The 25,964-nt window shown below is 45.7% G+C and overlaps 2 protein-coding genes across 7 annotated transcripts in view; both read left to right on the forward strand.

Annotated features, from left to right (window-relative positions):
• sulf2a (sulfatase 2a) overlaps window positions 1-6,057 on the forward strand; it is a 48,861-nt gene extending 42,804 nt beyond the window's left edge. For 4 of the 5 annotated variants that reach the window (XM_030052364.1, XM_030052363.1, XM_030052366.1 and 1 more), the window contains 12 exons: window positions 84-213; window positions 813-1,023; window positions 1,302-1,560; window positions 1,645-1,741; window positions 2,196-2,290; window positions 2,386-2,445; window positions 2,557-2,723; window positions 2,891-3,033; window positions 3,245-3,353; window positions 3,445-3,478; window positions 4,025-4,078; window positions 4,463-6,057. In XM_030052364.1, the coding sequence (XP_029908224.1) occupies window positions 84-213; window positions 813-1,023; window positions 1,302-1,560; window positions 1,645-1,741; window positions 2,196-2,290; window positions 2,386-2,445; window positions 2,557-2,723; window positions 2,891-3,033; window positions 3,245-3,353; window positions 3,445-3,478; window positions 4,025-4,078; window positions 4,463-4,493 (1,390 nt within the window). In that variant the 3' untranslated portion in view covers window positions 4,494-6,057. The remainder of the gene's footprint in view (window positions 1-83; window positions 214-812; window positions 1,024-1,301; window positions 1,561-1,644; window positions 1,742-2,195; window positions 2,291-2,385; window positions 2,446-2,556; window positions 2,724-2,890; window positions 3,034-3,244; window positions 3,354-3,444; window positions 3,479-4,024; window positions 4,079-4,462) is intronic. The other variant, XM_030052368.1, reaches the window with a different exon arrangement.
• Window positions 6,058-6,771: 714 nt separating this feature from the next.
• The window catches only part of arhgap46a (Rho GTPase activating protein 46a), a 33,602-nt gene continuing 14,409 nt past the window's right edge, over window positions 6,772-25,964 (forward strand). Inside the window, exons 1-2 of one of the 2 annotated variants that reach the window (XM_030051136.1) lie at window positions 6,772-6,983; window positions 18,781-19,290. In XM_030051136.1, the coding sequence (XP_029906996.1) occupies window positions 6,970-6,983; window positions 18,781-19,290 (524 nt within the window). In that variant the 5' untranslated portion in view covers window positions 6,772-6,969. The remainder of the gene's footprint in view (window positions 6,984-18,780; window positions 19,291-25,964) is intronic. The other variant, XM_030051137.1, reaches the window with a different exon arrangement.

Raw genomic sequence — 25,964 nt, forward strand, 5'->3', positions numbered from 1 at the left:
TCATTCCAAGCACTGTCACCTTGTGACAGTATTCTCTTTGTTGGCTGAATTAATTTTCATGCAATCCTTTCCTGTTCACACAGGAAGCCTCTGCACAAGAGAGCTGATGGGAAGGAAGTGGCTCAGGAAGAGAACTTCCTTCCTAAATACCAACGGGTCAAGGATCTGTGTCAGAAAGCAGAGTACCAGACCGCCTGCCAACAGCCAGGACAGGTATCTGTCTTAAAGGGGTGAAGAAAGAGGATATAAAAACTCTCGGGAGTACAGAGTGGAGTGTATCACATGTACCATGGAAATTTCCAATCTGGTTGACATTTTCAGTGGATATAATATACACTCCTTGTACTCCCAAGGTTATATTTGACATCAAAGATCCTCTTTGATTTCCTTAAAGGCAAGTGTGTTGTCATCCTCAAGAGTCATTTGGTTAGAGCAATATAGAACCACAATGACTTAAATAACTCACAAAAACAGGGCCAGTGAGTCCTAAAAAGTTGAATGTCATTGTCATTAATGCATGTTCATGTCATGCATTCTTGAAGGTGCATTAGATAAAATTGCAGGGGTTTGGTTGAAGTGAGGACCCCTGAAAAAATGTGGTATAAAAGTTTTATTTAATGGTTGAGTCGCCAGGCCTTCATGAATTTTTTCTTTCTTTTTTGTCACTTGAGTCTAATGTGTCCTCACTGAAGTTCAAACTCACACAGACCACCTTTTAATGGTTCTTTAGAGCAAGATAAAGGACCCCATGTAGAATCATCCTCTGGTGCTATCCAGACCCTTCCGTCATCTATCCCTCTATCTTCTTGTAGAAGTGGCAGTGTGTGGAGGACCCGACTGGCAAGCTGAGGCTGTATAAGTGTAAGGGCATGGCCAGTCTCTATGCCCCACGTATGCAGGCTCTGATGGCCAGCGGTGGCTCCCAGCTCTACGGCAGCATGTCTAACTCTGACAGCTGCGACTGTGGCCCACTGGGCTTCAGAACCACCGTCCTGAAGAGGAAGAGACTGCTCACCAAGAAGAGTAAGCTCCTCTGTCAGTCACATAAACCAGTGTTCCAGTTGTTATTAATAGAGACTGATTTTTGTTCTGAAAGACACTTGTGTTTTACTTTGAAATGCCCTTGCAGTACAAAGCCTTCCCAAACAGGACCATTAATCTCAGGCTAAAATAACCAGCTTTTGAAGTATTCATGAGATGGGGGCGATGTGTCTGCACTGCCACCAAGTGGTAGACTTTAGATTACACACTCGTGCTGCTAACAGTATTACAAACAAATCCTTCTCCCTTGTCCTGTTCAGAGATCAAGTCAAGTAAAACCATGTCGAGGAACCGCTGGGCACGTTCAGTACCGTTTGAGCTGGATGGAGATCTGTACGCTGTGGACCTGGAGGAGGGCTACCGGCCTATGGGATCCAGGAACAGCAGCTGGACCCAAAACAGGAGAGGAGCAGGGGATGGGGACGTGGAGGATGAAGAGTTCAGTGGCATGGGAGCCACGGTCAGACCCACCAGCAGCAGCAGGCTCACACCACCTGCTGCCCTTAAAGTCACTTACAGGTACGTGCAATGTTCAAGATGGACAGAAACCTAAGACGTGGGTGTGTCGGTGGTTTACAGTTTTATGTTCTGTGCTCCCTGCAGGTGCTCAATTCTTATGAATGACACGGTGAAATGTGATGGAGGCCTCTACAAATCCCTTCAAGCGTGGAAAGACCATAAACTGCATATTGAGCATGAGGTAAGGCTCCAGTCTCCTCAGTAAAACTGCTCTGGTTAAATCCACTCCTCAGTGGTTTTCAAAGTGGGGTCCAGGGACCCCGGGGGTCCTTGAGGAGCTTCCAGGGGGTCCTCACCAAAGTGAGGAATAGTTCAATTTCACTGTAATTGATGAAAAATTGTTATGATACCAAATAAAATCTATAGATGATTATTTTAAATTGTTTTAATCTCCTAATTTTGAATATATTTGTCATTTTCCCGCCATATCTAAACAATTTAATTCTTGCACAGATCAAAACTTTTTTCATATCAGGGTTTATATCAGGCCAAAATCACATAAAATGGGGTCCATTGGTTAATGAAAGTCAGTTTGAGGGTCCAAGTTTGAAAACGGCTAGTTCACAACATCCATGTCACGGGTTGTTAATAGCTTTTGTTTTTAACTCCATCTTGTGTGGCTGTGTGACGATTAGATTGAAACCCTGCAGACCAAAATCAAGAACCTGCGTGAGGTCAAAGGTCACCTGAAGAAAGTGCGGCCTGAAGAGTGCCAGTGTAACACCCCCAGGTGAGAATTCATCAATACTGCACAGTCACCAGTCCATTGATGTAATTATCAGTGTGACAGCCATCAGTTCCACGCTGCGTCTCCTGTCTTTTCAGTTATCTCCTCAAGAACAAAGAGGCTTTCAGGCTCAACGCAGGACGCATCCACTCACTCAGGTATGAATAAGGCAAATCCATGTGCTGTACACCATCTTGAGTGTGAAAGGAAGAATTATTTTTTTCTTCTTTCGGTCTCATTCCTTTTCTTGATTGTTTTGTTCTCATCAGAATGCCATCGAAGCAGAAGAAGCAGTGGATGCTGAAGGAGCAGAAGCGCAGAAAGAAACTACGCAAACTCCTGAAGAGGCTCCGAAATAATGACACCTGCAGCATGCCCGGCCTCACCTGCTTTACCCATGACAACCAGCACTGGCAGACTGCCCCCTTCTGGACAAGTGAGGAATTATGTTTAGCTGTGGAATGTGTTTGGCGGTTTCTGAGTCTATTTTTTGCCAGAACAGATACGTTGAAAATATTATTATGGAACACTATTGTAATTGTCCTTGTTTTCTTCTCTTTCCCCTCCCTTTCCTGTCGCGCCCAATCTCTCCTCCGCCCTCAGTGGGTCCGTTCTGTGCATGCACCAGTGCCAACAACAACACCTACTGGTGCCTCAGGACCATCAATGACACACACAACTTCCTGTTCTGTGAATTTGCTACTGGTTTCCTGGAGTATTTTGACCTCAACACTGACCCATACCAGGTATTCATCATTTGTACCGACACACCGACACATGCAATGCCAGATATTCCACCAACTTTACAAAATGATCCCACAACGTGATTCATATTGCATTTCTGTAAATCCTCAGCAAAGTGGTAGAAAGTTTCCTGCTGCATTTCCAAAGTAAATCCGCTTTATTGTCACTTTTGGCAAACCCCTTGCTAACATTTTGTCCTCATTGTGCCTGTAGCTGATTAATGCTGTCAGCACATTGGACCGCAATGCTTTGAATTCAATGCATCAACAGCTCATGGAGCTACGGAGCTGCAAAGGACATAAGCAGTGCAACCCAGAGAAGGGTCAGTTGGAAAATTCAAAGAAAAACATGATTGATTATAGTGTCTTTGGTTATTTCAGACTGAAACTAATACTCCTTCTCCCTCTTTTCAGGAGGAAGAGAGCGGAGCTACTTCAGTGAATACAGGTATTCTCCTCTCTGTCTTGTACATCGCTGATTACTTTTGCAAACACCACAGATGGAATTCATGTTACACTATGAACACAGAGCGGTTGCAGTCTCCCCAGTGTGTCTTTGGTTATGTTTCTGCCTACTACGAGCCATCTGGGGAATCAAGGAAATAAAATACAGTGATTTTGCGGTGAAATTGAACCTCTTCAAAGTTTGCACAAACTGCCACGGTTCCTTATTGTTGTAATCAAAGCCTGTTAAGCATGCAGAAGCCAATGGGGGCCAAGATGCAAACCTGCTTTCAGCTTCTGCTGTTCCCTTATCTGTAATGAAGCCTAATTGCTTGTCTCTGCTGTGTGTGCGGGTGTGTGTATGTCTGTGTGACTGTGAATATGTGTGTTTGTGTGTGCGTGCGCGCGTGCATGCATGTCTGTGTGTGCGTGTGTGTGTGTGTGCGTGTGTGTGTGTGTGTTTGTGTGTATATACCTGTGTGTGTGTGTGTGTGTGTCTCCATGCACGTGCATTTGCCCTGCACGTGTTCACGTGCTGTGCATGCTTCAGGCCAGTTCATCGTCGAAAGAGGCCAAAAGTGAAGAAGCCCTCCTCCAAATCGCTGTGAGTTTGTCATAACCCATCTGTTCCCTTGTATTCAGCCAAGCTCTCCTATCTCCATCCAAGTTTTTTTGCTTGGTCAGATGACCCAGCAGCATGCTTCCTAAACCTCCCCTCTCTATTTACTTCTGTCTCCTCCAATCAACTCTTTTTTAACCTGCATTGCAACGCTGCACACTCCGTTTCTTCATTCACCCACACAAGTCAAAGTCAAAAACGCAATGCAGATGAGATGTTGTCTCATTATGTTGTGTTCTCAGTCCTGTTCTTGTCATCGCTCTTATATTTTTCTCGCAGTGTTGCTAGGAACAGACCACAACTGGAGCCACGGTTTCCAGTGAATGCCTACAGCGACACATTTAACTTATATTTGTTTCCTTTGTGCAGAGGTCAGATTTGGGAAGGGTGGGTTGGTTAACCACCTGCATCCCACAATCCACCACACGGGGTTCCTCCAGCAGAGGAAGGAGAGGGGCGAGTGCAGGCGAACCCAAGGACCTTGACCACTCTTCGCTGCAACGCAACCTGAGATAACTACTCTACTGTGTTAAGAGTTTTGTTTTGGAGAGAGCTGCTGGTCCCGGCCCACTGCTGGCACTCTGACCATCATCATCATCATCCTCACCCAGGCAGAGGAAACGCCGAGACCGATGGGAAACTCCACTGACTCTCCAAGGCTTCACTTCCCTCGCACACATTATTCCATACACATTCACATCTTCCGTCAGCACCGGCTCTCCCGGACCATTAACACCCAATAGGATGCTGTGATTCAAGTGGAGTGGTTCGGTGTCCACAGCACAGACACTCCGCCTGTCCGTACTGCTTGTAGATAATATATATCGGCTTTAATCAGCTTTTTTTCTTTCATGTCATGTGGGACTGGGTGGAAACAGAAGCACCAATAAATATGAGGTGTATTACTTGTCAACTCTGCTGCTAGACACTGATCTTATGGGTATCATTGCGTCCTCATGGTGTCTTCGTGGCACATGTTGACTAGCGAAATCAGTAGCGCTTAGGAGCACGGTTGCTGACAGTAACACTGCGACAGTGTTTCCTTACAAAATACCAACGTGTCAGTGCACATGGAAAAGAGGTCTGGACTTGATGATGGTGAACGGTAACGGACTTTTGCCATAATCTTTTGTATTATAGTTAATCTTAATGTTGATGAATGTCCTTGATGCAGCCTCAGACCCTCCTCACATCTGAGAGGGGCGAGGTGTCTAGATTTTGCCTGCCTTGATCCTGTTACTGGTAACCCTATGCCATGTCAGCCACACCTTGAACGGGCCTACACTAACCCCTATCCCACAACGGTACAATCCAAACCTCCAAACACTGGACCACTGGCAAAATGCTTCATAGTGGATGCCATTTTACTCCTTTGTATTGTCAATACCACACTGTAGAAGTATCCAAATAGTTTGTTCAGCTTGCTATAGGCTACATGGTGCTATATGATAACAATACAGAAATAAAAACTTGCTGTACAGTACAGTATGTATTTGAATGTATGTTGTGCAATTAATATAAATGTTTACAATATTTTTTATAAAAACTGAAGAGGCAGACCTTGTTGTATGATATGAGTTGACAAAATGACCTTTTAGGTAGACATGTTGCTTGAGAAATTTCATTGCCCTCAATTTGTATGTTTGTCCTTTTTCCTTATTTAGAAACATTTGATAAAAGGGGTGTTTTGGCTCAGTATAAAAGCTTCTTTACATCGGAAAAGCACTTAAAAGGTTCACTGTGAAAAGATAGGCGTCCTGTACAATGAATGGATGTATACTCTGCTGCAGAGAGGAACAACACAACCGTGTAATACTTATTGATGTGAGTTTTAGCAACCTGCATTTGTTAGCTTCTCTGATTTTATTTTATTATTATTATTATTTTTTTTTAGCAAATATTTCCCTAGACTTGAGTGCTGATAGTAATTGTGAATAAAGTGTTGTTTGATCATTAAAAAAAAAAAGCTACTTTTGTCCTGGAAGTGCATGATGCTTCACTTGTACTCCAGCAGGTGTCTCTGTCTGCTTTCACTCAGACAAACACTCGGGTTATAAATTACCAACAAGTCACCTCAGTCACAAGAACTGGAGGACACCTGTAATTATAAAGCGGATAGTTCTCGCTTCTGATTGGCTGGGTTACGTCAGAGGCCGTTGTAAAATACCTGATGAATGTCTCTGTAACCGCATCACCGTTAATTCCAATATTAATGCGCTATTAAACCGAAAACTAGACCACCGCTTGCTGCATGTCGCTTATCAGTACTACAGCTTTTTTACACCCACTGAAAAACGGAGTGCAAATTTGATCTTAATGGTTCTCACTACTTTATCTTATCTTACTAAGTTGTTATCCTTTCAACATGGGAAAACAACTTTACAAGTGTAAGCTGATATCTTAGAAAAATAAAAAAAAAAAACACTACTACAGTTTTTTTTTTTGTTTGTTTGTTTTTTTTTTAAGTATATATTATATAACGGGCCTCTTAATATTGGCGATTTTTTTTTTTAATTAATTAATTTATTTGGTCAAATGAACTGACGACCCTTTATTGAAAAGCTTTATTCACCTTGCAAAAAAGTCTCAAACCAGAAAAGCCTGTCCCGCCAGCAACACCCACCAGTGGGAGTCAGAGGGGGGTAGACGGGTGGGTGTTGAGTGGAGGTGGTAGTGGTGGGCAGACTAGGTGACCCCCATCCCAAACGATGACTCACTCTCAGAGGCGGAGACTCCATATCGGATTCACTAGCAGAGGACCGTCCCGGACTCACTACTCTGCCCGCTCTGTGCGCCGAGAAAACTAATCCCCCTCCCGAAACTCACGGCCACAGCATTTCTCCTTTTATTTAAGCCTTGATTACAATGTGAAGAAAATGGCCGGGACAAGGTAAGCCGAGTCTTTTCTGTCCATATATTCAGAGTAGAAACTCCACCGGAGAAAAGTTTAGTGCAAGTTAGCCAGTAATGTTAACCCCGCAGTGCAGCCAGCAGAAAGTGAGTGCAGGGTGAACAAGACCACGCCAGTCAATGGATTTTCTACTGTGTCATTATAGTGCAACTACTTTTACTAAGTTTATAGCCAGTTTGAACGACTTAACGTGGAAAAAAAAATTAAATATGAAATGTGTAATTGAGACAACTCCGGAATGTGAGCAAAGTGTGTGTGTTAGCTTTGGTGAATGGTTCACAGTTGAAATTCAAATGGCATGAGTTTGCTACTTTTTAACCTAATGTCGTGACATTGTAGCAGAAGGCTGGGACAGCTGTGGGAGAGGCTGGTCACACTGACAGTCTGTCAGTATGTCTCAACTAACTCGGCAGAAGAATTAGCTCGCTTTCTTGGTTTTTCAACAGCTTTTCTTAAAACTAGGGCTCAAACTGGCTCAGCTAGCTCTTTGCTGTGGTTAAGAGACCCTGTAAGCCAAACGGAGGACAAATGTTCCACAGTCCATTTGTTGCACCCCCTTTTTTTTTTTTTTTTTTTACTGGTTGAAGGTAACTGGGGCTGTTAGCTTTACTGGTTTGATCTACACATGCTGATGTTCTCCACCAGCTGCTTGAACTACAGATGTGCTTTAAAAGCTTTGTTTAGCTTTCATTGGTTTGCTTGAGACAGATGCTTTGCTTTAGTGCGCATTACACCACATATAGTGGATGTAGGATTAGCCGGTGTGGTTCCACTTCTTTTTTTAACCTCAGCTGTTTTGGTCTAGTACACATAATTCATGAGGTATTGCTGTGCCTGTTTAAACTTTTTGTGCTGTGACTTTGCACTGCTGAGATTTGAGGAGTTTTGATGGCTGAATCTTAGATGTCTTACATTCCTCTTGTGGTGCGGCCTCCAGTTGTATAATGAGTCATGTGGAGAGAGAGAAGCGAGCTGTCCAGAGGGGAGTCTTTTCTATAGCTATTTCTATAGTTAGGCTGACATGGCACGCCAACCTGAGTCCCCGGGCACAGCAGTTTTCTACTCCTCCCTGCCTGGCCTGTGCTACCATCTAGTAAGCTGTGGGTAGCATCTGCATGCTGCTGGTTTTTGCACACGTGTTCAGTTGTCTGTATGGGGAATGCAACATCACAACAGGCACTGCTTTGGTCTATTGCATCAGCTTTGCTGTCTCCCATCATGTCCCTGAAGTTAATGTCAGCATGAGCTAGATGAGCTACAATAGGATGTTGTCTCATTGTTTACTCTGCTGGTTCACAATAGGAGGCAGACAAAAGAGAACAAAACACAGCAGTCCCCCCTAGCAACAAACCTTGGTTTAATGTTGGGCCTTTTGACTGTGACAGTACTGAGGCAGGACGCTCATCCTGCAGCGGCTCTGACGACAGAGCTGTTTGATTGGCCCGTGGAGAGGAAGTGTCATTTTGAACCTTGTGCTCCTGTGCCAAACTTGCTTGTGCTTGGGTTATGACTTGCTGAAATAATGATGACAAATGGGAAGGGTGTTTTTTTTTTTTTTTTTTTTTTTTTTTAGATTTGTGATACGCACATTTTCAAATACCGTTTCCACTTTTTTTCTCATACTGTTGTGCATTTTATACCGTAATCCTGGTTAGAATACTTTAAACTCTCTGTACTCCTTTTTAAGGCTCCAAGGCAAGACACACAGACAATGTGGAAAGGTCAAGGTGTTTTGTCAAACCATATTTGTCAATCCATGTATGGCCTCTGACATTTTGAACCTTTCGTCGATGGGGATAAATGGCTGGCTTAACTTCCTGACCTTCACTTGTATAAATTGATGTTATTAAGTGTTGGCCACGCACTAGTATTATAGAGAATAACATGAGTTTGTAATGTGTAATAAGGATAAATGAGTCATTTCCTTAGAAGAGCTTTACACCAGTCATAATTTTAGTGAGCCGACGCATTGTGCTCAATCACAGTTATTTTGTGTGTCACGTCTCACACATAAGAAAACTCAATGTGCTCAACATAAAAACAATAAAAACACAAGTTGTGCAACGTGCTACAACATTATCACACAAGAGAACCTCCTCCACAAACGGCGCACATGCACAAGCATGCACATGTACCTGTCCGCACTCAGATGCAACCAAACACATACACAGTGATGAAACCTGGACAAAAGCCTCAGAGAAAGGAAAAGTTTTAAGCCTGCTGTTTAAAGAGATTATCGTCAGGACACATTTCAGTGCCCTAGCCGTAACCTCTTTGAAAACCACTGTCCCGTTTAACTCCTTCCACAGCAACCCAAATGTCTGTTGTTAGTAGGAAAATATTAATCTGTCTCAGCACCAGGGAGCACAGCGGTGGCCCCTTAGGTCATTATCCGCCACACTCCCCACTTGAGGCACAGAGCCGGCGTTAACATCTTCACCAGGCTGCTCTGCATTTCTAATCCCAGAGGGCCTGCCGTCAGCAGCCTCGCTAGCTCGAGGGGACAATCCGGATGTTTCTTTCCCGTGTGGCTCCTTGGGCACCCACTGACCCCCTCTTACCGTGTAACTCTGCTCTGGGATTAGACTCTGGCCTCGTTTGTCATGTCAGCAGGAGAAGATTGGATTGGTGGGGGGAGGGGTCCAAGTGGTCCAACTCAAAATGAAGTTGCAAACGGCCGCTGGTCATCGCTGAGCCGGTCAAAAACGAATGGACAATGTTTTTTAGACAGCAGGCAGATGGTGGAGGTTAAGGCAGCGCGTGTTTTTTTTTTTTTTTTTTTTTTTTGAAAGGCCCTGCTGCACATGTTTTCATTCCTTACATGTTTGACCCCAAATGACAAGATAAAGTTTGGACAATGAATGTTGATGTGTATTAAGCACAATTACACCCTAATTGGTTCATTCGTTTCTCTTGTTTGGACAAGTGACCCCATTGTTGCCTGGCTCTGACAGCTGGTGGACAGAGAGGCCGGCCTGTATGTGGTAAACACCCTGATCCCTGTCCTCGGCTTCTCCTGCACATGTTCTGCCTCGTCTTATCTGACCTAAAAAGTTCCCATATGCTCTTAGAGTGAGTGGGGAAAGGGGAGGATTTTAGGAAGGACAGGCGCTTCTGTTGGTCAGGCTCACCCCTATAAAAGGGAGGTCTTTTGACCCTGATGCTGTCTTGTGTCTCAGACAGACATTGTCTGTTCTACAGAGCAGTGAGGAGGCCGGAAGTTCCCAGCATTTCTGCTGAAGGCTGCTGCATTAGTGGGAGGAAGAGCAGCATGGCGAGACTAGACAATACTCTCCTTACAGAAATCCCGGAGCGCTGGCTCTCTACGGTTAATTTGTAGGCGGAGTGCTGAGAAGGTATCTGAAGTAGCATTCAAGTCTGCCAACACAAAAATGTTCTCCTGGAACCAGTGACGAGGTAGGCCCTATTATCTCACTCCTCATGAACAATCAGTTTGTTGCAGTGGAAGCAAACATTTTGGCAGGGAGAGGGAGTGAATTCACTCAGGCCATGCAAAATCGGTTGTTGGAAAGCAGCATGGGAAAGACTGGCCATGTTGAAGGTGGTGAAATGACCTTGTGAGATCCGGTTTAATCCTGTGCCAAGAGAGGGGGAAACTGTTTCTAGATCTGGATTAGGGCAGCTGTTGAAACAGGTCACCCTAGACCTCTTATACATGTCCCAAACCCCGCCCTGCTGTGGCTCCGATTGGCTGGACGCTCCTGTGGGAAGGCAACAGAGAGACCTCGCGCTGAATGAAGTCTGCCTGTTGATGTGACAATGGTGAGCATTGTTCTGTGCCATCACAGGCATTAGAATAGGGTTGCATTGCTTGGGCTTTGTAATGCATATAGTTGTGAGTCATCACAGGGCATGCCCATCAGCTAGGTAACCTTTCTATTCTCTTGCCGGAGACCCCACAGTCTCACGTAAAACAAGACGCCGTGGACTGAAGAGAGTTGGGGATATTTTTCTGACTTCGTAATCACTCCTTCATTGTTATGAGTCAGTGTGTTAAGGTGCCAGTGTTTCACAAAGAGACATGGGCTTTATCCCTTTGTGAACTGCTGAGGACAACTGACATCTGGGCGTTATGCAGAAAGCTAGAAATTTGCGTGAAGTCCATTTTGCATTTTTGCGATTCCATTAAAAGTGGACCCCGTGTTCACTTATGGCGTACAGCGCGGCACAGAGAACAAACCGGACTATCTTGCTCTGAGGGTTTCAGGTGTGTGGAAGAGTGACTCACACCTGCCAATCACAGATAATACAAGACGAGATGAAACACTTTTTCGCTTGAAGACTATTCACTCATCCTTAACCGTCACCGACATTTCAAAAGAAATAATGTTGGTGCTGGAAAAATGTTGAGGTTGACTTTATTTTGCGGAAATGAAACTTTGGTCACAAATCAGCATAATGTGATGGTGATTTTTTTTTCTTCACCACAGTCTTAAGAGTCAAATTCAGATCAGTCAGTGGTGAGACATTTCACTTCTCTATATTTGGTGTGCTACCAGCCTTCATCATGCTTTCCAGCACTTGAGGAAACCATTCTCTACAAACTATTTCTATTCTTTATTTAGCAGGATGGAATTGATAAATGGAAGTCAAAGTTGTATTGTGAAGATTTGCACCATGCTGAACAGACCGTGGAACTGTATCTGAATTGATCTTAATAATTCAGAACAGTGCTAACAGAGCTGTCACACCCAATATCAACAGCTTGATAATGTCTTTATCCCAACACACTGGCTGTCTTGTCTCAGGCCTTATGGAGGTGAACCAGGCAACAGGGTGAGATCAAGAGTCTCCCCCTCGGTTCATCTTTATCTTCCCACCCTGGCCATCCTCTCTCTGCCAGGCATGTGGTTTCCCGGCTGTTTGGTCTTAAAGCGCTTTACCTCTCTCACCCTCCTTGGCAACCTGCCTCTCATGCCTCTCGGTTGGCTCACATAAGGCTGGCTCTGTCATGCCTGACGTGTCCCGCCGTGTAAAACGACCCCCACACCCGTTTGCCAATGTCAGCAGAGGACGAGTGAAGAATGGACACCAGCAACTGCAGCTGAGTGGTGGGAGAAAGAGGAGAGGGGCAGGAGAGAGTAGAGAGAAAAGGTATAAACCTGTTGCCAGCTTTCAGAAGTGCCACAGGTAGGACAGATGTACATAGTATTTAGTCTTCTTTAAACAGCCTTGTCACGCATTTTGATCATGCAAACTCTTTTTGGGTCGCGCCTAAAGACAATGCATCTCCAGCATACACATGCAGAGGCAATGCCACACAGTAACCTTCAGGAGGAAGACATTTAACAGGGCGTTTAACATTACAGCAGAGTCAATGAGATGGCAAATAAGCCCATAGAAATTCTAAACAGGGTTAGAAGTTCAAACAAGACAGACTGCATGCAGCCCTGCAGGCCTGGTTCAGGAGCACATTACTGTGTAAGTCAGTGAGCAAGATAACAAGCGTGCAGCGCTCTCGCCCCTAGCATTAACTTTATGAGGGTTGCTGTGGGGATGAACGCCAAGTCGCCTCTCGGAAGTCCATTACTCTGCACCAGACTCAGCAGTCCTTATACCGGTTTGTTTGTTGTTAAATTATACACAGCACAGGCACACACAGACACCAGTTGTGCTTTGTGTTTTTTATGACCCCTGACCTGGGTGGAACGGCAGGAACGGGAGGTGTTACACAAAAGGGCCAAAGAATGTGTGTATGACAGGTGCAGGGCTTTTTTCTGTCATCTGAAACATGTGCACTCTCCCCTCTCCCTCTGATTTTTCGCAACGGCCTGGGCAGGGTACGGTAGCCTTGGACCCTGTCCTGCACAATGCTGACCCACAAGCACCTCGCTCCAGCTGTGTTTCAAACAGAAAACAGCATCTGGTTCAAAACGGCCTTCCAGAAATCAAACACACGCCTTTGCAAACGTGGGAACACAACTACATGAGAATTTTATGATCGACATCGCTCAACTGTAAAAGCAACCGAGCTCTGTTCTATAAACCGGCAGCGAAACATGCTGACTGCAGCATGTATGCACCCAAAAAGCAACAAAATTACAAGCGCAAATTCAAGTGTGACTTAAGTATGCAAATTTCAAAGTGGAAAGCGTAACCAAATATTGTTTTCTCTAAGTCTTATTGAGCTTGCCTCTCCATTTGTGCCAATGCAGCCATGCCCTTTCAGCACTGTAGAGCCATTGATGCAAGAGCTGCTGCCCCGTTCCACTCCAGTAAAGGGGACCGTGGCCACAATGTTCATTGTGCCAGGTTTATGGTTACGCTCTGAGTTAGTCACAGCTACTGGAACTACTGCCAGGCACACTCAGTAGTCAGTCCATGTCCCTACTCTTGTTTTACAATATTTAGATAAGCAGGTTGCCTAGCAGCCTTGCTGAACAGACTTTGTACATGGTTTATACATAATCAAACAGAAGTCCGCCTTTGGCAGATCACTGTGTGTATCGTATTGAAGTGCAAGCCTCTGCTTGCTTGATGAGAGCAAACTGCCGGTGGCGGAAAAAAAACAGCCTTTTATTCACAGAGCACAACTTTTGGAGTTTTGCTTTCAGTGTTTTTACATTTTTAATAGAGTTTTGAAACCTGTTTTGCCAGGTGAGACTGAATGCCCTTCTCTTCTCTTCTCTTCGTGGATACTTGTTTTTAAAAGCTAGTATCTAAGGAGAAAGGATGTTTTGTGTCTCTAAATAGGAAATAGCAGGTCTGTAAATATACCGGCCGGAGCGGACTTTGGCACTTGTTGCTGTGGCTGGTGAACAGAGCGCTAAGGTTTCCTAGATGAATGGCAGGCCCTGTGTGAAGCAGCCGCCTGGCTGGGTCCACCAGGGACAGTCACAGGCCACAGAGGCCGGCTCAGAATAGTCTGTTGTTAGGAGAGGTTAGAGGTGACTTTACAAGGGTACTAAATGGTAAATGGGAGCTTAACTGGCTCACTGGTGCCTATTGTCTTGCCTTAACAAATTTATGGACAAATGAAGGCAATAATACCCCCATTTGGCTCGATTTCTGAAGGCACCCTATCTGCCCATCAGAAATACCACATTGGCATTGGAGCGTTAAGCTTCATTTCAGCCATTACAAGACTATCTGATAAAAAGCTGCTGCTCTTATCTGCTGTTATCTGGTCAAAAAGCTAAGCTACTCAGAGCAAAATCGTTTTGTCTTCTGTGTATAGTTTATCTTTCTGATGGAATCAATCAACAACCGCACTGGTATTTCAGTTTGATTGAACTCAAAAGCTAAACAATGACAAAAGTCTGTGTGTTGCCCTATTTCTAGACAATGTATTGTCCAGTCTATGTTTTCCACTGCTGGGAAAAGTGCCATTTACACTTTGGGTTGGCGTAGAACAATGGAGCCGATTCCATGAGCCATACTCTGTTGTTCCCCTCGCGCTGGGAAACCGCTTTCAGATCTACAGTTATTTTTGGAGCTGACTGTAAATCGTGGATGATAGATGAAGTATTTCTTCTTCTTCACAAGGATACCTCTGGCACGTTGGGGCTGGGAGAAACAGGATGGCTGAGAGTGTGTGTGTTTGTGTGCAGGCATGTGTCAATTTTGGCTGCCTGGTCTCAGTGCAGAGCTGAGACGCGTGCTCTGTGTTGCATATGTCTATTTTTTTTTACTATTTGACCAGCCTTATTTTTAGTCCCTCTGGAATAACCGTCGGCTGCTCAAACATCTCCTTGACCCAAATGGGAGACAAAGACCCTGTGTGCCATTGCAGAGTAAATAACATGTTAGTGCATCAGGAGAGAAAGATTGACGCGCTGAAAGGGTACTTCATCATAAAATGAAGCTCTTAAACTGTCCACTGTGTCATGTCATCTGGTTTATACTGAACCCCTGTTGTGTTAATGAGAGTTCAGTGAAACAATGTAGGTTAGGTGGAAAGAAAAGTGTTGCCCAAATCCTCAGTCAGGGATACTGCTGGAAAAAAAAACTTTCCATGAAATGAAATTACTAAATATATTTCGAGTAGAGTCTGGGGGTTTGTAGAAATTCAAATCAAAACATAGCAACCACATATCTAATCATCTAGAAGAAAATCTCCCTGTAAATCTTTCTGGTGGAGTCAGTTCCAACCAAAGTAAAGGCAAACTAATGTTGATGTAAATTATCAGTAAAATGCCCCTTTAAGGAGCCAATATTTTTCCACTTGCTCTTTAATACAGTATTAGTTTACCATTCAAATAGCTGTTATTTTTCATCTCCACGTAGAATCCGTTCCAATGTTTACTGAAGGCAGTGAGGTGCTGGTTTAGGGTTACACAGACCCTTCTCTCTAACAGGGGTCTCCCCGACATGCAAGTCTTCTTCAATTAGATTGAGATTCCCCGAGGAAAATCAGGTGCCATGTCCTTTGGTTAGGACCACGTGCGTGTAATAAGTTAATTTTAGTTCATTATAAAACATTTCGCCCAGAGTTTAACTTCGCAGAGCTTGTGCAGACTGCATTCCAAACCATTTATGAACATTTGCAGCGAGGGGCCGACCGCCTCGGTTGTTTAGAGACCTGTGCTTTACTTGTGTGTCCTCCTCTATCACCACTGAGCAAATTGCCTTGGGTAGAGCAGGTTTAGATGCTTGCCACTGCATCAACGAATCAGTAACTACTAGGGTGGCTCTTGATTACTTTTGAATTCATTCTCGTTTCTAAGTGAAATCACTTTAAAACAGCTGGAAGTGTTTTACCATAAAAGGTTCTTGTGTCTTTTGGTAAAGTATTAAGAATGAAGGCTGTGCCCTTACAATGGAAATCATGGATTCAGGTTTCAGTGTCAATTTTGGGAATTTAAAGCACGTTGACCTTATCCGCTCTAATGGCATTGTCCCCACTTTGACATCTTAAGGAGGTTTTCCACAGTCAAGTAAGGCAGGTAGGGGATGTCACACTGAAGTCACATGGCGTTAGACCAGACCGTATAATAGAAGCCTCTCATCTTGTATAAGCACACCCAAGAGCGATGTTCCAGGAATTTCAGCCCCTGACCACCGGTCTGTCTTCCTGCTTATCTGGTAGTGTCAACAGAGCCCAGTGGGCCGCTCACAGCACTAACTGCTGTTTATTTATCCAGAAGGAAAAGTCCTTATGCAACCACTACACCCCTCACTGCTCCCCTCCGGTCAGCTGTAGCCTTCACAGTTGAACCTCAAATCTTGGTTTCCTGTTGAGGTGTTCTGGACGCAGTGTCTGTTTGCATTCTGTATTGGTCATCTCTCATCAAGGTTGTTCCTCCTTCTGGGTTTCCCTAACACAGACGCAACAGCAGATATATAAAAGCATGGAGAGGGACACACATAGTTTATTTTATTTGTGCTTTTATTTCCATTACTGATGTGCAATTCATAAGCTTTTAATTGGGATTTAAATGCTGCATTTATAATTAAATGTGATGACAAAAGCAGAGTTGAATACAATGAATCCAGCATGGAGATATCAGTTTTTCCACATTGAAATGCTGTTTTGGGAAGCTAGGAGCAGTGAAGAGATGAAGGCCTTGGTATGTGTGTGGCAGCATTGATTGCTCAGGCCCCTGCTTTGAATACCCCATTATTTGAGGCGCTTCCCGCCCATTAAAGCCGTGCATCTAATAAGTGTTAAAAGTCATCCCCTCAGCCAGCGCCACTAACTGTGGGGCCCCATGGCGGGACTGTCTCTTTTGTGAGCAGTCTGACTTGTAAACACCACTCGCCCGTAATGATCCCAACCCCCTGAACTCACACAAACACATTTGTACACAAACTGTTGGAGAGTCTGTCACTCTCTGATTCACACAATGCTCATGTCTTAAGTCTTACCTTTTGCACATAAACTTTAGCAGCTATTGCCTTTGAGCATAAAGAGGAGCAAATGTAAATTTTGTTAGCCATCTTCACCTCGTTCTATGTGGGTTGTAAAGTCAACATTAAAACCCCCTACATGTTGAGTCCGCTTCACTGAAAGTAGGGCTTTATCCGCGCCTGTGTGAGTGACGGGGCCAGATGGCCTCCCAGCGCAGAGCAGTGACACATGGGTAGGGAGGGTGTGGAAGGCTCCTATATCCTCTCCATGTTCTCTGGAGGATGATATGGGCAACGTGGTTCTGCTAATGACAGTGGATGAGAGAAATCGGCATAAACTGGCACCAAAGATTTTTCTTAAGGTCATGCAGTTCAAAATGGAGAGCACTGCTTGTTCCCAGTGAGTTTTGTAGCCAACTGGGCAACATGGTAGCCCTGCCAGACCCAGCTGGCTCCATGCTCCTCTGTGTCTATTTCTGAGGCCAGGGGCGGGCACAGGGTCGGCTTGGCAGGCTCGTGAGGAGTGAATGTGGGTATTTGGTGGACATAGTGAGCATTGTCGCCCATGCTGGTCATCATGCCCTCTCTCATCGCCACAGGTAGCCTGGACAGCAGGCTTGTATCACAAACTGGTGTGACGGGAAGAAAATAGCCTCTCTATACTGAAGACGCTGGGAAGAGAACCAAACCTATGGCAGATCCCAATAGCACTAATCCCTCCCTGTGTTGCCCTCGCTCTTTCAGAGATACTAGGCTAGACTTGCCAGACCCTCAAGTGGTCATTACGGGTGAAGAGAAGGCAGCGTTGTGAGTTATTGGATATTTTGAGTTCACGGTGGAGCTTTTTTTTTTTTTTTTTTCCTTAACGCTTTATCTCTGTCTCTTGATTCCTCTCCTCCCCCTGGCTCTAGCCCTCTGCTGAGATGCCTACCCCACTGAAAGGACTCTCGCTGGCTGTTCTCGCTGTTCCCACATGGTTTCGTTGGCACAGTTAAGGCCACTCTGCATTAGGGAACTAGATTAAAAAAGACACAATGGAGAGTAGCATGACCTGGATATATCGTGCCAGGAAACTCCAGAACTTGCTTATTTGTCATGATTTTTTTTTTTAATGACCCTGATTTTATGTAGGTAACCACAGCACAGACCCATAACCCGGGGTGATATTGTTCGTTCATAATCTACCAGACGTTGACTAACACAGATCGTGTCCTACTATTTCTGTGAAATTCAGTTCATGGTCTAATTGTGTCTGAGACTGGCTGTCCCTCTTATCTGTGACCTGTTCCTGTGTACATTTCTGTAACTGGGTTGTCTGTTTGTCTGTTTCTCTCTCTCTCTGTGTGTGTGTGTGTGTGTGTGTGTGTGTCTCGCTCTCTGTCTGTTTCTGTTCCTCTCTCCTGCACCCCACCTCTGTCTCTCTTTGTTTTCTCTGTGCGTTTAGCTGAGCTAGCTGTTGTTAGCTGGTGTTTGTAGTTCAGCGAGGTGTTTTTTTGTTTTTTTGTGGTCGTAGAAATGAGAGCGGATGGTTCCCTTTGGGCCCTGCTGACTCCAAGCCTGGTGTCTCGCTGTGTGCATCCACCTGTCTCCTTAGTCAGGAAACACACACACACACACACACACTGTTGCTCCTGCCAGTCCTCTGCTGAATAAAAAGATGACATCACTGCTGACACACACGCACACACACACACACTTACAGATGGACACATGTAGGGGACACAAACATTCACAGGCTCTCCATATGGACAAGTGGGCATTTTCATGCTTCTCCGCCTGTCAAACAGTGTGAGTTGTTTACGGCTTGTCTAGTTGATGAGTACTCAGGCGTGACCGTGGCTTCTGTACTGTGTCGTCATATCCTCGTGGTGAATAATCTGTCGCCGTTTCAGCAGCAAAAAAAAACATGATTTTACTTTTATTTTGTCTGTTGTAATGACTCCCTTTCTCCTCTTTCTCCTCACAGCTCTGATTGGGTGGAGATCCTGGAGCCGCGCTCTCGGGAGCGTATGTATGTGAACCTGACCACTGGCGAGTGTGGCTGGGATCCCCCGCCAGGTGCTGCTGTCCGCCAGGCTGACGGGAACCAGTGGTGGGAGCTGTTTGACCCCCACAGTGGCCGCTTCTACTATTACAACTCTGCGGGGCGCCGTACCGTCTGGCACCGACCGCAGGGAGGCGATATAGTGCCCCTCTCCCAGCTCCAGGCCATGAAGCGCTGCACTGAGGCCAGGCGGGTCACAGGGTCCGCCGAGAGACACCACCATGGGACCACGGGGAGTATTGGTAGCGTAGGGAGTCAGGGGCGCCGCACCCCTCTGCCCGAGCAGGACAGAGACACCCCTGTTCCCAGAGCCCCGGAGCCCGCCGAGAAGGAGGCTGCTGACCCCGAGCTGGAGCCAGAAGTGGACAACAGATCGCAGGGAGACGGCAGCAGCTCTGATCGCAGCACAGACGGCAGCAAAGACCCACAGAGGTAAGCCCGACCTAGACTTTACCGCCAGACTGCAGTAGCTTCTACTGTAACGCCGGAAAGGGAATTGCGCTTAATCATTAGAGGGTCATGTTACCACAAGAAATGGGGGGTATGATAGTCATCACAGCATGCGGCGGAGTGAGTCCTAATGACTTTCAAATGTTCAGGCTATGAGAACTCCTTGGATTATTTTGACTTTTGACCACTCAGGCTGATCCCAAACTGCTGTTTTATTTTCATTCTCACTTATCTGAGCATTCCATATGTCGTGTGTTTCCATAGTATCGCCTGTGAACCGTGCTCGGTCGTTTCAGCAAATCGCTACCAAATGGGGAGACGGGGTGCAGTCATATTATAGAGCGTGACATTTCCCCCCCGCTCCTTCTCGCTAGGATTGTTGGTGCAGCGTGGCCCCTAACAGTAAGCCATTCAGAGACCCCATCATGTGCTCCGCGTTGTGGCCTTGTCCATACCACCATCTCTCCCTCCCAGCCGGATTCCAGGCATGCCACTTCTATTTCCCCTGGCCCAGAGCCACCGGGGCCGTCTTACTGTCCTGTATGCTCACGACCAGCCCACTCCTCGCCGCTCCGGGCCATCAAAGACTGTTACGCCTCTGATGGGTGAAAGCTTAAACCATCACGGGCCAAATGTGACTGTATGCTCCCATTTTATGTCATTTCTGGGTTCAAAGATATGTGTGTGTGTGAATATGGAGCATGCATGAGAGGCATGTGAGTGTTGTCTGTTTATGGTCGATGTGGAGCAGAACCACTGCATTCCGGTTGACTATTAACACATGAGCCCTGCTGCTTCCCGAGGCTCCACAGTGGTGACTCTGGCTCTCCAGTTTCTCCCGGCTCTTCTTGAGCCTCACCTTGACCGGTGGGATGTATCACCTCTGACCCTCCTCCAACCCCCTGGGGATTACGTAAAGGTAGAGGCAGAACCAATTGTTTAGCCAAAGCTGTTGAAGGATGCTCCTTGAGGCCCCCTCGCATTACCCCCGGTGTGTGTGTGTGTCTGAGTGTGTGGAGTGTTAAAATTTCCACAGGGTCCCGCTCTGCCCCCAGTGAGTCAACCTTTCCCAGAACCCTTTCTGTCTCCCCTCAAAACAATGGCCAGCTGTGTTCCTGAGTGTGAGGATAAGGAGTCTTTCGCCCTCGGGGGGGTTTGATACCCTGCTCGGCCATATGGTACCTCACGTGCTCCCCCACCACCCTCTCTTAGGTAATTAGAAACCACCATGCAATGTGGAGGGAGCCTGGAATGTGACAGCTCAAAATGGATGAAAACAAACTCATTTGTCTGATATTTGGGGTTAGGGCGCAGCGGCTTAGAGGAGACATGCTTCTCCTCAACGAGCTGCCGGCTTTATTGATAATGACAAGGATCGGCGGGTAAGAGCAAGGGAGACGGTTGAGGTGAAGAAGAGTTGGAAAGGTCACCGCGGTTTGAGGTCCGCTAATTTTACTCTCCCGCCCAGAGCAGAAAAGTTTTGGGGACTTTCATAAGGTTACTGTCCTCTTCCTTTTACTGGCCATGCTATTTTCAGTTCCATAGGGTATTTCTTATTTTTTCTTAAAGGTTCCTCTATTTTTTTATTTGAAAGTCTCGGCTATTTCAGACATGTCTGGTCATGTTCTCCTTCTTCCTGTTTTCTTTATTGCTGAAGTCAGTGGAATCTCAGCAGAGATGAGAACTTATTAGTTTATGGCTTTTTGAAAAACAACGCCATTCTTTGTTGAAATGGGACAATCCCAGTTCTTCCATTGCCAGTTTCCTTTTGTTTTGCTCTGTGAATACATCAGGGGAGGGGTCATAATAGACTGACGAGTTTCCACAGTTTCCACACAGCACACCGTGTGTATTATTTTTTTGTGCTCCGGCTGGTTGTTTCAGTTTCCTTTGTCTTGCTTTTTCTCTTTTTTTTTTTTGTGTGTCTCGTGTATCTGTATTTGTGTACGCACATGCTTGTAGGAAGTGTAGGCGTAGGGGTGTGCTTGTGTGTCGGCTGCAGTGCCAAATCTGTTACTCATTGGCCAAGTCTTATCACATGTCCTGGGAATTTCAGGGTATTTTGAGCCCGTGGAGCTCATCAGGAAAATACCTCTGTCTCCAGGGGTAAACACGTCAGTCACATGTGGTTTAGGGTAGAGCGAATCAAGGTAAATTGATCTGTTTGCATGATGTGGGACTGAAAGGTGTTACAGATCATCTAGCTTGTAACATATGTGCTGGATTTCACCCACCTTACACTGTGTTTTTATGTGCCTGCATGTCATCGGCTGAATGTGCCATCCACCAGGTAACATCTGTACAGGATTTCACCATAGATAACCTGTGATCTGTGTGTCTGTGTGAAAACGCCTCACTGTGTGTGGGCTGCTTCCCATATTGTTTTGAAGTTACAGAAAACATGCTGGTTTTGAGTGGATGTTAAATGGCTGTTCGGGGCACATGACGGCGTGGTGTAACGCAATCCAGAAGAGACCAAGGGTGGTTCACGTCAGGGTCACAACCCTCCATTGTCCTGTGGGTTAGCCTGGAGGCTATAATGGACCACTAAAAAGAAGAAAGACCCTCACTTAAGCCCAATTGTCCCCCAGGGTCAACCGAGCTTTCTCTAAGCAGGAAGTCTAGGTATGCTGAATAGTGAGCACCAAATGAGTAGTATGTGCCCTCTCATTTAGCCATGTAATGATATAGCGGTGCTCCAAAGACCGGCTGCATCCAATCTAAGACCGTCAGGCTGACTTTAGACACTTAAAACTCGCCAATCCAGATAGTTCTGCAGCTTTAACGCAGATTCATGTGGAGAGTTTCACATGAAACCGTACACAGACAGTATATCAATACCTTTGCAAACTCACTTCTCTGAGAGTTGTGGTGTTGTCTGTTTTTGAGCCAGCTGTACCGCGGTTGAACCAGTTTCCACACACTTAAGAAGAGACGAGATAGCTGGCTTTATTTAGACAGTGTATGAAGAATCACAGGCACTTAAAGGGATACTGTCTTTTTATTGTAGCTGGATGTGTTCATTTTAGCAGACACAGTTTTAGAGAAAATAAAGGACAAATGTAGGACTCTTTCCCCACAAGGTGATAAGTGTCTGGTGAGGACACCCAGTAAAACTCAAAATGACAAAGTACCCCTTTCCATATTGGGGAAGTTATATTTTAACTCAATTTAATAAAAATAAATAAATAAATATATATATAAAAAAAGCCTGAATATGAAAGCAAAAGTAAACAACAGCCAGTTGAGATCTCGCTCATGTGCCTGTCATAGTCTGGCTGTGAGTCATATGGGAGAAATTGCCACAAGATTTATTTAGGAAATGAGGAGGCGTCTAATAGGGTTCATATAGTTTTAAGCTTTTAATGAGTCACACATTGTCTACATGTTTACAGTGGGAGCACAAGCCTCTCGTGCTTTGATCTCTCACCACTCTGAGGACCTAGCCGCAACATTTTACACACACTGGAAGGACTAAGGCTTGTTTTATCTCTACAGTCCTGGTGTGGTAAGCTCATTTCTCAGCTCTCTCCAGATGGTGTTTTAAGTTTGCCTATAATGTAGTAGGTTTTTTTTTTTTTTCTTCCTCTGAAAAAGTTACACTTTGAACTTAAGCTACATGCCTCCGCACTCTGGTCTGGTTAGCAGTGACAATTTCCTCATTTCTTTTATATCTCTATACCATTTCTCTCCACACATTCCACTTCTCACTCTCTCTCGTCTCGCCCGTAAATTCACAGTTTATGATGGTCTGCAGCACTAGATTACAAAGCTAGAGTTTTATGTGTCTAATAGGACCAGTGTATCCAAAACCTCTTTTGTTTTATTCCAGATATCAGTTTAGCACTGCTTTATACTGTTGGCTTTCCTCTCTGGAGCAGTGGTGTGCTGTCATGTAAGACCAATGGCACCACATGTGAACTCGCCTTAGGCATGGAGCACAGACGGCTCCAGCTGACTTGCAGCATGTGGAGACGGTATTTCTCATGTTTTTTGTATTTCAACTCCAATTCACTTAGAATTGGTAGGCGGTGCTGTACTTTTCTGCTTTTTGTCTCCCTGTTCGCATCACCGAGTTATGGGAAGCACAGAGCAGTGAGACTGCAGCAGATTGGCTTAATAATCACGAAGATGATCCAGTTTTTGACATGTAATCCAAAGACTGGGCTTTAATGGGATCTGTTTTCATGTGAGCAGATGTAACCACACTGTTCAGATTCCAGAGGCTGCTCTGTCCCTCTGGTGTCAAGTTGGGCTTGGCCCCGTTGTCATGCTGTCCCTTCAATATGGCTACCAGGGTCCCGGTGGCAGTCCCCTGGCCCGGGCCCAGTGCTCTTCACAGGGCAAGTCAGCAGGAGCCACAGATATGTACAGCTGGTAGACATCTTGGCTCAGAGGAGGGAGGTGTGTCAGTTCAGCTGTTGCAGGACAGCTGGCTCTGTCCCCCTCGAGGGGTTTGTAGGTCTCCCTTACAGGAACTAGGAGGTGATCGACTTAGGTCCGAAATGTCATTCTGTCATACCGCGGCTTGGGGTTTTTCACGGCCGACTGTTCAAAAGCAAGTCGGAATATCGACTTTGAACACCGGCGAAATGGCTGCGACATTGTCCTCAGCGAATCCTCTTTGTCTTCTCCGCTTCCTTCCTCTACGCAGATCACGCTTATCCCATTGGCTTTTGCTCTGAGGTGTTTGTGTAGCCGAAGCTTGGCCTGTGCGACCTCATTTCCTCTTCCTGTCCAGCACACGATAATAATAACCCCTGTTTTTCAGACCCCACTATTCCCAGGGGTTATATTTAAGAACTTCCAAATCCATATCCCTATCCGCCAAAGTGACTCAGCTGATGGCTTTTCCAACAACGGTTATTCCAGTCAGGAAAGAAAGGAAAGACAAAGCATCTGCTGACAGCATCGTCCCCCTCATATATTTAGTTGGTTATTGAGACGATCTGACCACAGTAATACTCAGAACAGCAGCAGAGGTATCTCCGGCTGTGTTCATGGGTGTGAGACACCAGAGCTGCCGAGACTAATTGAAATTTGCTGACCGTTAAGTTGATTTGCTGCCCCACAGTCCAATCGAATTACCCAGTTGGCCTCCAAAGGGCCTCTAACTTCATTTTATTTGCCCTTCTTCTATGTTCCTAAAGGTTTCACATGCAAGCTTCAGGCCCTGAAGGAATGTGTTTGTAAGTGCATATCTGTGCATATCTTTGTGTGTGTGTGTGTGTGTGTGTGTGTGTGTGTGTGTGTACAAGGGTAAAATAGCTGACCTGGAGATGATCACTTTGTAAACACTGAGAGATCTGGAAAGATGTGGATGTAGTCACGTCTTTTGTTGGCCTCGAGATAAATTGCTGTGTGTAAGCCCTCCCTCAGCTAACAAACACCTGACGGGCAGGTGGTTAGCATGTAACACACCCTTTTTAAACAACTTTCCTTATAATTAAAGTGAAGACAGCATGTTGCTGGTGCGTCACCGCAGCAGTCCAGGCCTGCTCGGTGTGGGTTACATAAGAGCCCGTGTGTCTGCCTGAGTGACTCTGGAGACCGAGGATGGCTCTTTCAGGTTGAGCCTCCCTCCCTCCCTTTTTCTATCTCTTTCTCTCCCCTCATTCCTCCCGCCCTCCTCTCCATTGCTGTCGTTGAGTGAGGCGTCTCCGTGACGATGGCACAGCCATGCATTGTTTGGGGCTCCCCACAACACCTCCGCGGCCCCTGAATGAGCCCCAAGGAATGCCAGCCTTCCCGCTCATTCCCCTCGCTGCACTCTCCCACGACTAATCCCCACCCCTTCTCATTTACACACACTCTCACCCTCCTCTCTTGTCTCTCCAGCTCTGCTCGTCTCTCTCACTCACTCACTCATCTTCCCACTCTAGACTTCTCTTATTTTCTCACCATTGTGCTGCCTTTGTCTCCCTCTATTTTGGCCCTGTGTTTGCAATCATACTTTGTTTGGTTGACCTGGGGCTTGGTGATATGCGAGTGTTGTTCTAGCTGTGTAATGGGATTACAGGCTTTACATTGAGGCCAAAGACACCGTGCAGCCGTACAGTTTTAGTTGGCTACCAGCCCCCATGTGATTGTGATAATCATCACGCTGTGCTCACTCACTGCTGACACCCAACATAATCTACCGATGCTGGAGGGAGTGAACACACTAGACCTGTACCGGGCCTGACTGGGACAATGACAGGCAAACAACAGAGACAAAGCCAGATGAAATCCCTATCTCTCTGCTGTGGGAGTTGGACTCAGCAGAGTGCTCCTCACAGGCCTCTGAATGTGTTCAATTTCAGTCTCTGCAGGATAGGCTGTCTGCTGTTGTTATTGGGTATATAATAAGAGAGCTGGTATCGTTCACTGTTGCTATAGACGGGCATGGATAACGTCGAAGGGGTTGATATTTCAGGATTCAGATGATTTGGATATAAAGACAACTTCTGGTGGAGAGTTCAAAGGCTTAATTGGCCCAAGAGAAGATGAATTTCGCTTGTATGATGTCAGGAAATTTATAAAGCTGCTTGTAACCCCCCCTGTAAGCACGATTCAGCCCTTGTTTCCGCCCTGAGCTCAGTGTGTGAACGTTATATTAGGCATTTCCTGTTTGTGTTGTATAGGGAAGCCCTCTCCCCAATCCTCCAGAGGACCTC

This window comes from Myripristis murdjan, chromosome 5 (genome assembly GCF_902150065.1).
Source record: "Myripristis murdjan chromosome 5, fMyrMur1.1, whole genome shotgun sequence".
NCBI lineage: Eukaryota > Metazoa > Chordata > Actinopteri > Holocentriformes > Holocentridae > Myripristis > Myripristis murdjan.